Genomic DNA, 13,452 nt, shown 5'->3' with positions numbered 1-13,452 from the left:
GAGGAGAGGAGAGGAGAGGAGAGGAGAGGAGAGGAGAAGAGTAATAAAAGAGAGAGCAAGAGAAGGAAAAGGACAGCCAGGATTAAGAGCCTGGTAAAGGAAATAGAGTAAAGCAATCCAATATGAAATGTTAATGATTTCAGGACTGGGATTACTTGTTATCTCAAAGATTATGCTCCATCAGTACAGAATAAAACCTGTGACAATACCTCCCCATATTACAGGTATCATGCTCTAAGAATTAGCTGTGTAGAACATCTGTCAATATTAAGCCATTGGGAAGCAGTCTGGCCAAGTAAAGGCAGGAGTCTAAGAATCAGAACAATTCTTCTAGCTCTGCCTTCATCCCAACTATTGCTTTTTCTTCCTCATTAAATGATTAGTGTCTATTTTGCTACAGGTGCAAAGAACTTAGGGCAATCAGGCAGATATTGATTTCCCTTGTCCCTGCAGCAATACCATGTGCAGGCAGAAGCTAGTCACAGCAATTTCAAATAATGGCTCCTTTGGAATAGAAATAAATCACTGAAACTAGGTAATGTGCTAAGGTTTTGTGAGACAACTTCCCAATTAGGCTTGAGAAATAGCTTTTTCTGAAATAGAATATATGTTCATTGTAAAAATAATTCATACATTCACAAAGAAAGCAGAGAAGTATAGATGATTCTATTGATCCTGCTCATTTCCCTCACAGATCTTATCCCAATTTGTAATTATATCTTTATTGGCTTATTGACTTGTTTATTGCCTCTCCTGCATAAAAGTCTAAGCTCCACGTGAATAGGGACAATGTCAATTTTAAACAACTGTATACGTTATGTACTTGGCATTTAACTGTTAAATAACTATTTTTGAATAACTACTGAAGATGCTTAAAAAAGTACCTTAGGATCAATTTTTATTTATAGGACTTTCATTTTACAATCATGTTTTTTAGCTTTTTATTTTGGAGTAATTTTTGATTTACAATTAATGAAGGTGGGTACTATTCCCACCCTTTCCCAGTAATGTCCTTTTTCTGTTCAAGGATCCAATCCAAAATGCCACATTGCATTTAGCTGTTTTATCTCCCTCGTCTCCTCCAACTGTAACAGTCCCTCGTTCTTTCCTTGTTTTTTTAATGGCCTTACACACTTGAAGAACACTGGTCAGGTATTTCGTAGAATGTCCCTCAATTTGGGCTTGTCTGTTTTTTCACGATTAGCCTGGGGTTGTGGGTTTGGGGAAGAATGCCCGCATAGGTGAGGTGCCCTTCTCATCAAACTCAGGGGATCCGGGCTATCAGCATGATTTATGATAATGGTAACCATGATTACTTGGTTAAGGTGGCGTCTGGCAGGTTCTTCCACCGTGAAGTTACCACGTTCACCTTTCCACGTTCTGCTTGTTAGTCACTAAGTTCAGCCCACACTCAAGGGAAGAAGAATTAAGCTCCACCTCCTAGAAGTGGAAGTATGTATATTACTTGAAACTCTATAAGGAAGACTTGTGCTTTCTCCCCCATTAACATATTTATTTGATCATTTATATCAGTATGGACTCACGAATAGTTATTTTATACTTTAGATTATAATCCAGTGCTATCATTACTTATTTCCTTGCTCAAATTTTTTTACTTTGGCCATTAGGAGCTCTTTCAGGTTGACTCCTATGCCCTTTTGATATTCCTTTTTCTTTCTTTTTTTTTTTTTTTTAAGCATTTCTTTCTTTCTGGCCCTACAAAAAACTCCAGCCTCATTTTTTGTAATCTCCACCTCAGCCCTAGAAGCAATCATTACTCTAAGGAGTTCTCAAACTGTAATTTTTCAAAAGTAAGTTTCTTGTTCACATTTATGAAGGAAAGAAAATTACACTCATATAAACATTTTAACATATTTTCATATTTCACTTAAACTCCATTTTAGATAAATTGTTCTGTATTATGACTGATAAAATAGAATTTGTGGTACTACTACTGGAAATTAATAATACCTTTTGTATGTAAATTAATTCAAAGAAGTAAGACATGAAATAAACTATTTCCACTTGAGATTAGTTATGACATTCACAGTGCTTTAAAGCCTCCTGTCCAAGTAACATCACCAATAATATTGCTGTAACATACGAAGCTAGCAAGTGGTATTTCAAGTAGGGAAAGAAACACCACTCAACCTGATAGCAAGTTACTATTTCTAATAAAGAAGAAATATTTCTTGAATTGAAAATGTTCAAACCTATCAGTTTAAAAGTGGCCAGTAGAAATGATGGGAAAAGTGAGACAGATAAATAAATATGAGAAGGACATGGGCATAAAGGAATAAAATATCTGTTGACAGTGTTTTCAGAGGTAGGTATGCAAGAACAGCAGATGATTTGGAGTTTGAGTAACTAAGGACACACAATTCTATCTTCTAAAAACTGGTGACCTACTGTCTTTTTGACTCAGATTGAGGGCTTTCTTTGCATCTGAAAAACCAAGTTCAATTTGAGAGTGTTGTTCAAAAACCTGACTCAGGTAACTATGTCAGGGTTACCTGGTTTAGTTTCATGGCTGCTTCCCTGATGTGGTAGACTATTTCATGGCTTTTTCTCAGCTTTCTCCAGAGGTCTACTAGCCCTCAACTTTAGTAATTAATAAGCATCACCTGATATGTGATTCCTGTTTTTCTTTGCTTGACTTTCCAATTCATCTTGTCCTGTTAGCTACAGGTCATGGATTCCAATTTTGCTATTCTAATATGTCCCTCCTCCAGCCTAACCTGTGCCTGACTTAGCTTCCACTCCCAAAGATTACAATCTATAGCTCGCAGAAAAGAGGAAAGAAAGAAATCCTCTCATTTTCTCACTCAGAGTGCTCACAATGGTAGATCAATACTGTCATTTTAAATAAAATGATGTTGGGTTTAAAATAATCTGCCATCTACCTAACTCCCTCTAAATCCACACACAAATTTCCTGGGATGGTTTACTTCTTTTAACCTTTCTTATTTTCCCCAGTTCACTGACTTCAAGTGTCTTCATAACCTCACAACTTCCAGAAAATAAAAAATATTATAATATGCACTTAATATGTCTGATAAGCCTGAGATTTTGAAATCTGCTTAGCGAAAGCAATGGAAGTACTTGATTTGTTATGTAATGATAATCTAATAAGAAAAAAGAAGTCATCCCATGCACCTTAAAGAAAACCTCCACAAAAGAAGGCCAGATGTTACATGTAAGGTCTTACTGCTGTAAAACCAGTCTTTAAAGGGACACCAGCAAGGGAGGAAATGGCATCAGGGCTCACATGCAATACAGCAACTACACCACTGTTATTCTTTATTTCTAGATATGAATGCAGCTTATAGGAGATTTAATATTATCCTTTATGAAGCTGATCATTAATGTTAAGTTGATAGGATCAATAAGGAAACTTCTTTTTAAGGACCATTCTTATAAAAGAACAGGTAAGAAAGAGGAGGAAAGGAGATCCCTGTTTTGGCGTCACTTACCTATCTGGCCACTGGGTGCCAGAGTAGATCTTCCTAAAGTCAGAGGTTCAGCCATTACTAATTCATACTGCTGCATACCAAAGCATGAATGGTAAAGATACTAAGAGAGTTAAGTCACTCATGGAGCTCAAACATTTTGAAAAACTTACTCTCAATTATCTTTTCAAAAGACCTCAACTATTGTCTTCTTAATGCATTCTGTGATTTTTAGGAACTACTGAATTTTTATGTATTCAAGAGCAATGGATTTAGTTTTCATTAAAGATACTTGCTACAGTGTTCCCAAACCAAAGTTGATTAAGATTTGGTTTTCATAGATTTGGTCTTAGTTTGCTTTTAGATTTGGATTTGATTTTAGATTTGATTTGGATTTAGTTTTGGTTTTCATGGATTTGGATTTCATGGATTTCACTATAGTAAAAGGCTTCAGGGGTTCCCACACTAAGTCTAATCTGAACAGCAAATACAAATACTGGACTAGCAAATACAATCCTATCCCACAGATCCAAACCACTATAATGTCCCCATTGCTAATATCCTGAGCATTGCTGGACAGAAAGCAGATCGAGCAAAATTCACTGGCATTGCTCCCTTTCCCGAAATTGGAAAGTAGTCACTCCTCTGTATCTTTCACAATGTCTCCCCATTTCACTGACTTCAGATGTCAACAAACCTACAGTTAAAAAAAAAAAAAATTCCTTAAACTGCCCACTTAATAAGTACGACAAGCCCCAGGTGTTAACTTTGAGAAGGTAGAGAGAGCATGATATCTTATAAAGATTCCTTTAAGCAACTGGGTTTTATTTTTATTATATTCTCTACTTTTGTATCTCTCACTCTCTCTTTTCCTTCCTTTTTTCTTTTTTTTTTTTTAGTAGTTAAAAGAAAGTACAATTATGGTCTATAACACTACGCAGATTTTTATTCAGATTTGCTTTTTCATTGCTGCTGTGCCATCTTCATTGACTTAAGGCTTGGAATTTTAAAAGCTAAATGTGATGGAGATCTTCAAATTCCAGACTTCTGAAAAGTGAATATGGGTAAGACCTACCAGCTTCTTTCCCCTATTTCCTACTAACTTCCACCTTTCTTTTGGTTCTTTATAGAGTGAGAAAGTGTCTAATGCAACTAAATTCTCAATCTGTACTCACCCAATACAAAGATAAACATTAAAAGACATAACTGAAACTTTATTAAAATTTATAAGAAATTCTTTACCTTCATCAACAGAATCTGAGGTGCTGCTTTTGTCCAGAGAAAGATATTCATTTTTATTCAAGTCCAGTGATTTTGACGGCACTCTACTTAACCTCTTTTCTGAAGTTAGTAAAGGACTCTTTATCTGTTTCTCACTTTGGGGTTCCTCTTTCCCTAACTCCTAAAAGGCAAACAATCCAATTAAAAAAACAGATTCCTGGCTTCTGGCTTAGATTTTTAAGGAGGGATCTTTAATAATAAAGATGCTTTGAAATACAGCTCTTTGAAAAATATGTTTGTTATGTGTACATCACATTTCCAATACAGTCCATAAAATATTGATAAATAATGTTATCTTATAATACATTCTAAAGTCATCTTCTTACACAGTAATGAACAATAGATTTATGAAGAACTTCATACAAAAAGGACTCACAGTTAACATCATATAAATCACTTAAGCAGAAGGGAAAGGGGAGCAGAGAACAAAAATAATGGAACAACAGGTTCTTTGGAGTGGGCAAGGGAGAGGAATCAAACCCGATTAGTGTCCCCAGACAATACCTGCCCCATCATCTGAAGGAGAAGAACTCCCCCATTCTCAAGACCAGTAACTACAGCAGAAAGGGAAAGAAAATAGAGAGATAAGAGTCACACAAGAGTACAGTAGAGGAGATTAGATTAACAGGAAACATTAATTTCGTAACAAACTTGTAAGAATACAGTTGGCTCTGCTGTTAAGGGACTAAGGAATTGGGCATTAAAAGATATTCAATATATGATACTATCTATACTTTCTGGGATGATTTAATCAAGATACATCATTTCTATAATAAATTTAAGATTAGGCATTAAAGTCTGAATGCTATTGCTATGTTAGTATTCAAGTAGAATTGTATTATAATTGGATTTAATAGAACAATGTAAAAATATAAACCATACAACAAAGTACCTTCTTGCATTATCTGTGTGTAAGCAGATGAAAGAGAGCATATTTCTAATTCTTACACTTTCTGCTCTGTGAGATCTTTGAGCAGCACTGAAGGGCAGAAGCTCCAAGGAGGAGACAGGTTTCTATCGGCCACTCAGACAGCAGAATAACAAGTGGGACCCAAGATACAATTTATGAAAGGATTATATTACCCTAGTCAAAGGACTGATTCTTTAAGCAGAGATTACTGCTAAAATTGAGATTCGATTTATTTGGGAGTTCTACACTACAAAGCAGCATGCTCACTTAGCTGACCCAGAACCTCTTTAGCAGACGATAAGTACAGTAACTTTCCACACGTATTTCTCTTGTTGTTTATAATTAAGGTATGGTTCCTATTATAAAGAATATGGACAGATACTTTTAGGAAAAGTAACAGTCACTATCTTTGAGTGGTTGGCATCTGGACAATTTTTATTTCTTTGCATTCTTTTCTATATTTCCTGAATTTTTCCCAAGAATGTTAGTTTTATAACTTAAGAAATAATTCATCTTTAAAATGTTTTAAAATGTTATTTTTTCACTTCTTTTTATTTCCAACTTTCTAGGAAGTAAAAATAAAACAAAGTAAGTGACATATGATATTTGCTGACATCTGAGAATCTTGCTATACCGTTCTTGAATGGAAAAAAAAGGAGTGAACTTCTATATTACTTGTATTCCAGAACCTGAAAACATCTATACTAAACATCAATGAATGTATGATCAATCTTAAAACATTAAAGTCTTCCTCTATATTCCATTCTCTTTCCTTAAAGGAAATATGACATCCTTTAGGGACAAAAATAGAAGAACTAATGGATTAACTATTGTAAGAGCAGGTACAGAAGACAATGTCATGGCAGTAGTAAGAAAGACTCAAGATTAGTAGTTTTGAGAAGCCAGTCCTCAAAGTCAGGGTTTTGCAAAAGGATCAGGAGATTGCGAGAGATCTCCTGTCCTGTTACCTCCCTAAAATTGAGTGGTTTGGTTTTCCGCATGGAACAAATAAAGAGATTAGCACCCAGAATCAGCTCCCTTGTACCAGGAGTAAGTTCCTAAGGGTCTACAGATGAATAGTTTTGCAAGAAATCCACAATACAAAATCAGACTGGGATAGATGTATGATCTGCTGCCTGAAACAAGCTGATAACTTGGTGGCCTTCATATATTTTGTTTTGATGTTTGCCCAACACTTATTCACAAATGCTGGGAGCTCCATGGGAGAAGGTAGCAAAGGTCCCTTGCTGGTTACATGCAGGTTCACCTTCAACTATAATAGCTTATGGTTCTTGAATACTTACTGTGTGTTAGGGATCGTTCAAAGCACTTTCACCTATATTAACTCATTTAATCCTTATTAAAAAACCCTACGGGGTTTTATTGTCTTCATCTTATAGTTGAGAAAACAAAAGCATAGAAATGTTAAGTAATTAAGTTAACTTCTTTAAGGGCATTCAGGTAGCAAGCAGCAGAGGTAGGATTTGAAAGCAACACTCTGCTTTAAACCAAGAAATTCAGCTGTGGCCCAGACTCTCCTCCCCAGTCAGCAGAAGGAAAGCTCGACAGTAAGAGCACTCTTCGCCTCAGAATGTGGTCTCCAAATACCATTCTTCACTAAGAACTATGGCCCATTAGGAAAATGGTGGATACTAAGTCTGGGGCGGTAAGTGTACAAAGTGTGCCTGGGACACACTGTTGTGCTAGAAAGAAAGGAATAATCAAAGATTATTTGTCATTTCAAAAAAACATAAGAAGCCAACCTGAAGGGGTTCCTGTTGGCAGAGGAGACACTGAGTATTTAAAAAAAAAAAAAAAAAAGAAGACACAAATGATAGAAACTCACTGAAATAAAAAAGAAAAAGCAATGGGCTTATAATGATGCTTGAAAAAATAGAGGAAGAAACTAAATAACTATGAATTAACTGGATGTGCCTGCTTTCATGGTCAACTTAAGAAGCCCTATTGTTACTAAAGCATGCAGTACAGGGTTCTCATCCCTCTTCAAAACAGGCTACCACACATACCACTTAATCTGAGAAAAATTCTGCTAACTACGAACTCCTCTATCTTATTATATTTTTAATGATGTCTATCCCCCTTATAGACCAATGCTCAGGAAACTGTCTAATAATCCTGCACCATATCCAGCTCTGAACAAAACCATATATTATTCCCATATAACCCCTGCTACTTATAGACTTAAAACCTTTCTCCTAAGACAAAGGAGCAGCCTGACATCTTAAATTTTTAAACATTTTGTACAGTGTATTTTTATTTGGTCTTGCATTATGATTAACACACGGCAGCATCAGATATATTTTTAAAGGGATATCATGCACTAACCCCTTTTGGTGGATTTCCATCTATTGACTCTGCTTCTGAAACCCGATGAACTGATTCTTGGGTAAAACTGATGGACTTGGAAAATTTTTCATCTTTCTCCCCACAGTCATCCAAGCTACTTCTTCCCGGACTTCTGTAAGAAACACATCATTATAGAAATATAATCGAGGTCAATTCCACACAAATAAGTGATTTAGTCTCCCCTATTACAAAGCATTTTGACAACAAATGTTTTTTTGTAATGTAACAAATAAGCCCTACTTATAACAAGGCCATCTTCTTAAATCACATGCAAATTGACTTTATTTCTGAAAACAAAATATGCTCACATGAGATTTTATAAATTTCAGAAACCATTAAAAAATTAACCAAGTACAACCGGTTGTAACAACAACTAAAACAATGAATATTATAGCTTGTTTAAATATCAGTTATGGACCACCACGAAGCTTTGAAAGGTGCCGGCTAGATGTTTGGGTTGGATGCCAGTCAACACCAGAAGGCAGTTTTAGATCTTCGGATTCAGTTCCAGCTGAGGCGGTGAGTCCCTCCCAGAAGGGGGAGCTCCTGATATCTGAGCACAGACCCCATCAATCAGTCCATGCCCTCCTTCTTGCTCTTCTCCCTCCTAAGAACAAAGTTTAAGGAACAGCTTTCATACAGTCATAGGAACATGACTACAACAAATGTCCTGACACCTACTTTTCCTCTCTCGGGGAGGAATATAAAGAAAGGACAATCTATTAAACCTAAAAGGAGTATAACTGATCGATGTCCAGGCCTCAAACTCACTAAGCAATTATTCCTATGTAATCTTTGCTACATAGGGACTCAAAGCTTTTTTAAAATAAAGTAGCAGCTTATCATCTTTAGCCATGTTACCCTGAGGAAGGAACACTCCTATTCTACCCCACCCAAATAATACTTAGGTCTGCCGCCAAGTCACTCTTGGCCAGGCAGAATGGCAGGGCTGAGGGGACCCACCAAGAAAAATGGCCCCTTGAGACTAGCCAAGCAGCTGAGGATTTTAAGGATGGGGGTGAGCTGTGGAGAAATACAGAAAGGAGAAAGGATGAGGGAGAGTGATGGAGAGAATGAAAATAAAGACAAAGAAGAAGGAAGAGCTGAGGAAATAAAGGTTTGAGACAGATACACTCTTTCAGTAAAGGGAAGAAAGGGAAAAGGAGAAGAGGGGATGAGGATCTGCCCACGTATTCTCTGAGAAAGCACTCAATCACCAGAAGAAAAAAACAGCTTCCCTGGTGACTTCAAAAATCTGTACCTTAGAGTGTATAAAGAATCTGGTCAAAAATATTCATTCATTTCTTCTTCAAAGACTAGAAACTCCTCAAGTTGGCAGGGACCTTGGAGCTTATCTATTTAACTGCCTCATTTCAGAGATGAGCAAAGCGAGGATCAGAAAGCTAAGACATTTGTTTGAGGTTGTGCAGCTACTTGGTGGCCAAGTCCAGGCTAGAATCCAGATCTTCTCCACCAAAGTCCAAGGCTCTCTGCATTATGTCAACTGCTTTTCTACCCGGCACCAATACCTAAGAGAGACTAGTAAACTTTACAAGAAGAGTAGTACAATGGAAATTTTTAACTTCACAGAAAACTAATAAAATATGCATGTGTAACCACATAAAAAAAAGACTAAAATATTGATGCTAAGCTGAAATGGTATAAAGAGGATCAGCATAGCTTGAAGGCTACCTAAATAAAGGAAAAATTGTGTACACAGTAAGATTTCTGAAAGATTACTATTTTAAGATTTATTTGCTATAGAATTTTTAAGTAAGAGTTTTATTAAGATATAATTTACATACCATAAAATTCACCCCATTTAAAGTGTACAATACAGTGGTTATAGAGTTGCACAGTCATGATCACCACTATCTAGTTTTAGAACATGTTCATCCCCCCAAAAAAATCCTGTACCCATTAGCAATCACTCCCTATTCTCCCTTCCTCCCAACTTCTGGCAACTACTAATCTACTTTCTGTCTCTATGGCTCTACTCATTCTGGATTCCATTTCATATAAATGGAATCATACAATATGTGGTCTTCAGTGACTTGCTCCGTTCACTTGCTTCTTTCACTTATAGTGTCTACTATAGAAGTTTAATGTATTATCCCTAATTGTTTTTATTGCTATGACCTCAATTACCATTGGACAAAATGCACTTTTACTTGTACAGGTTAATAAAAATGTCCACTCTTCCCAATGAATCCCCATCAGTCAAAAATGATCTCTCTCACCTCTGAATTTCTTTATCATATTATCTATTGCTCCTTTTGGCCTTTATCATTTCAATCTCATATTATAAATATTTGCATTCCCCATATACTATCAGTTCCTTTCATTAATGCATTCGACATTTATTGAGTGCCAACTACATGTCAAGCACTACACTAGGTTTTCCTCGAGGAAACCTATTATCTTTGTATCTCTCAAAATACCTACCAGCTAATTTATTGTATTGTTATCTATAAGATCAGAGATGTCACTAGGTACTTCTCCAGATCCTTAATAAAAAGCTTTACTAAAACCACACTTTAAGCAAATCCTAAATGAGAGAGTTACAAAATTAACATTTCCTTGTATGCCCTGTATTTGCTTACCAATTTAGCAAACTACTCACTGTCCTCACCTTTCACTGCATTCTGCTACAGAGAACAAAGAGGCAAATTCCACCCAAGGATGAATTAATAGAAATTCTAAATTAGTAAAGTCTAAACTAATTCTGCTTGAATTAATGATTAATAAATCACAAAATTTCAAAACATTTTGCTCTACCTTGGCTGCACATTATCCTCGATCGACAGAGACAAGTTTTCCATCTCTTCAGCATTTAAGCCTAGCTCATTGCCATAGTTCTGCTGGAGCAGCTGCCAGAATTCCTGTCTGGTCAAGCTCTAAAATGACAGAAAAAATTACACTGAATATTGGAAAATATAGGATAGGATAACATAGTGATTCAAAACATGAATTCTGAAGTCAAAATGACCTGTTGTGCAGATTCTAAATGTGTAACTTTGGTAGTTATTTGACCTTTCTAGATGTCAGTTTTCAGTATCTGTAAAAAATGGGTAAACAAAACTTATCCAACGGGTTGATAGTGAGAGTGGATAAAATGCTGATTTTAAAGTGTATAACACAATAACTACTGTAAGTGGGAAGTAAGATGTTTAAAATGGTTTTTTCATAGAATAGTTTGTTCATGGTATCTGGCAATCACCAATCTGGAATTTAAATTCTATAACCCAACCAGTCTACTGTGACCACTGGATCAACATTCAGAGTTCTAATCATTAATTCAGAACCATCCTCTTAATTCATAATGTACCTGAATATTTCAACCATTTAAAAAATCTTATATATCAGGGGCAACTGGGTGGCTCAGTTGAGCATCTGCCTTGGCTCAGGTCATGATCCCAAGGTCCAGGGATTAAGCCCCATGTTGGGCTCTCTGCTCAGCAGGGAGTCTGCTTCTCCTTCTCCCCCTCCCTCTCCTTATGCCTGCTGCTCCCCCTGGTTGTGCTCTCTCTCTGTCAAATAAATAAAATCTTTTTAAAAAAAATTATATATCAGTAAACTATAAGTTATATTTTCCTAAAATATAAAAGGCGAAAGGCTAGAATTCAGAGTATTTTCTTTGATTTATTTTTAACAAAATCCAGCTTATTCTTTCTTTGTAGGTATCATATCAGAGTTAAAATCATCTAATACAAAAAATTCATGCATTACATAGCAAAACAAAAACAATTCTAGTATGATAACCAACGGTCTGATTTTTAGAAATATTTTAGGTAGTTAATTATGTGATTAAGCAAGGTAGAGGGAGGCAGCATAACAACCTGAGGCAACTGTTGGCAAGATTCTTTACCTCTCTCATTCATTCAACAAATATTTATTTAGAACCTACCATACATGTATCACTGCACTAGATGGCTAAGGAAGAAAAAAACAATGTACAAGGAAGCAAAAAGGAACTTCTGGGACTTCATAAAGATAAAAAGCTTCTGCACAGCAAAGGAAACAGTCAACAAAACTAAGAGGCAACCCACGGAATAGGAGAAGATATTTGCAAATGACATTACAGATAAAGGGCTGGTATCCAAGATCTATAAAGAACTTCTCAAACTCAACACCCAAAACACAAATAATCCAGTCAAGAAATGGGCAGAAGACATGAACAAACACTTCTCAAAAAAAGACATACAGATGGCTAACAGACACATGAAAAAACGTTCAACATCTCTAACCATCAGGGAAATACAAATTAAAATCACAATGAGGGTGCCTGGGTGGCTCAGTGGGTTAAGCATTTACCTTCAGCTCAGGTCATGATCCCAGGGTCCTGGGATCGAGTCCACTTCAGGCTCCCTGCTCTGCAGAAAGTCTGCTTCTCCCTCTGCCCCTCCCCCCACTCGTTCTCTCAATCTCTCTCAAATAAATAAATAAATCTTCAAAAAAAAAAAAAAACAATGAGACACCTCCTTACACAAGTTAGAATGGCAAAAATTAATAAGACATGAAACAACAAATGTTGGCGAGGATGTGGAGAAATAGGAACCCTCTTACACTGTTGGTGGGAATGCAAGCTGGTATAGTCACTCTGGAAAACAGTATGGAGGTTCCTCAACACATTAAAAATAGAGCTACCCTATGACCCAGCAATTAACTACTAGGTATTTACCCCAAAGATACAGATGTAGTGAAAAGAAGGGGCACATGCACCCCAATGTTCATAGCAGCAGTGTCCACAATAGCCAAACTGTGGAAGGAGCTGAGATGTCCTTCAACAGATGAATGGATCTTCTTAGATGTGGTTCAAATATACAATGGAATACTACTCAGCCATCGGAAAGGATGAATACCTACCATTTGCATCGACATGGATGGAACTGGAGGGTATTAAGCTAAGTGAAAAAAGTCAAGCAGAGAAAGACAATTATCATATGGTTTCACTCATATGTGGAACATAAGGCATAGCACGGAGGACCACAGGGGAAGGGAGAGAAAACTGAATGGGAAGAAATCAGAGAGGGAGACAAACTATGAGAGACTCTGGACTCTAGGAAACAAACTGAGAGTTACAGAAGAGAGGGGAGTGGAGGGTATGGGGTAACCCGGAGATGGGTATTAAGGAGGGCACGTGTTGTGAAGATCACTGGGTGTTATACACAACTAATGAATCATTGAACACTACATCAAAAACTAACGTACTATATGTAGGCTAATTGAACATAATAATAATAAAAAAATGATGTACAAGTGAAACTCTTTGCTCCCAAACAACTTATAGTTGAAGAAACATAGGAGACTTTTAAGTTAAATATGACAGGCTATAATATTATTAAGTACTAAAGTACTGATAGAATCAACATACTATAAAAGTCTAAAAGCAAGAAATATTACTGTGGATTACAGTGATCAGATAAAGCTACACACTGGAGAAGG

General features: G+C 36.4%; 1 protein-coding gene across 1 annotated transcript in view; it reads right to left on the bottom strand.

Moving 5' to 3' along the window:
- The window catches only part of GRAMD1C (GRAM domain containing 1C), a 68,062-nt gene that overhangs the window by 23,350 nt on the left and 31,260 nt on the right, over window positions 1–13,452 (bottom strand). Inside the window, exons 6-8 of the mRNA XM_034669873.1 lie at window positions 10,786–10,904; window positions 7,987–8,119; window positions 4,692–4,851 (exon numbers count right to left, since the gene is read on the bottom strand). Coding sequence (XP_034525764.1) covers window positions 4,692–4,851; window positions 7,987–8,119; window positions 10,786–10,904 — 412 coding nt within the window. The remainder of the gene's footprint in view (window positions 1–4,691; window positions 4,852–7,986; window positions 8,120–10,785; window positions 10,905–13,452) is intronic.

This window comes from Ailuropoda melanoleuca, chromosome 1, assembly GCF_002007445.2.
Source record: "Ailuropoda melanoleuca isolate Jingjing chromosome 1, ASM200744v2, whole genome shotgun sequence".
NCBI lineage: Eukaryota > Metazoa > Chordata > Mammalia > Carnivora > Ursidae > Ailuropoda > Ailuropoda melanoleuca.
The sequence above is the reverse complement of the archived record's forward strand: the minus strand, read 5'-3'. Positions and strand labels throughout refer to the sequence as shown.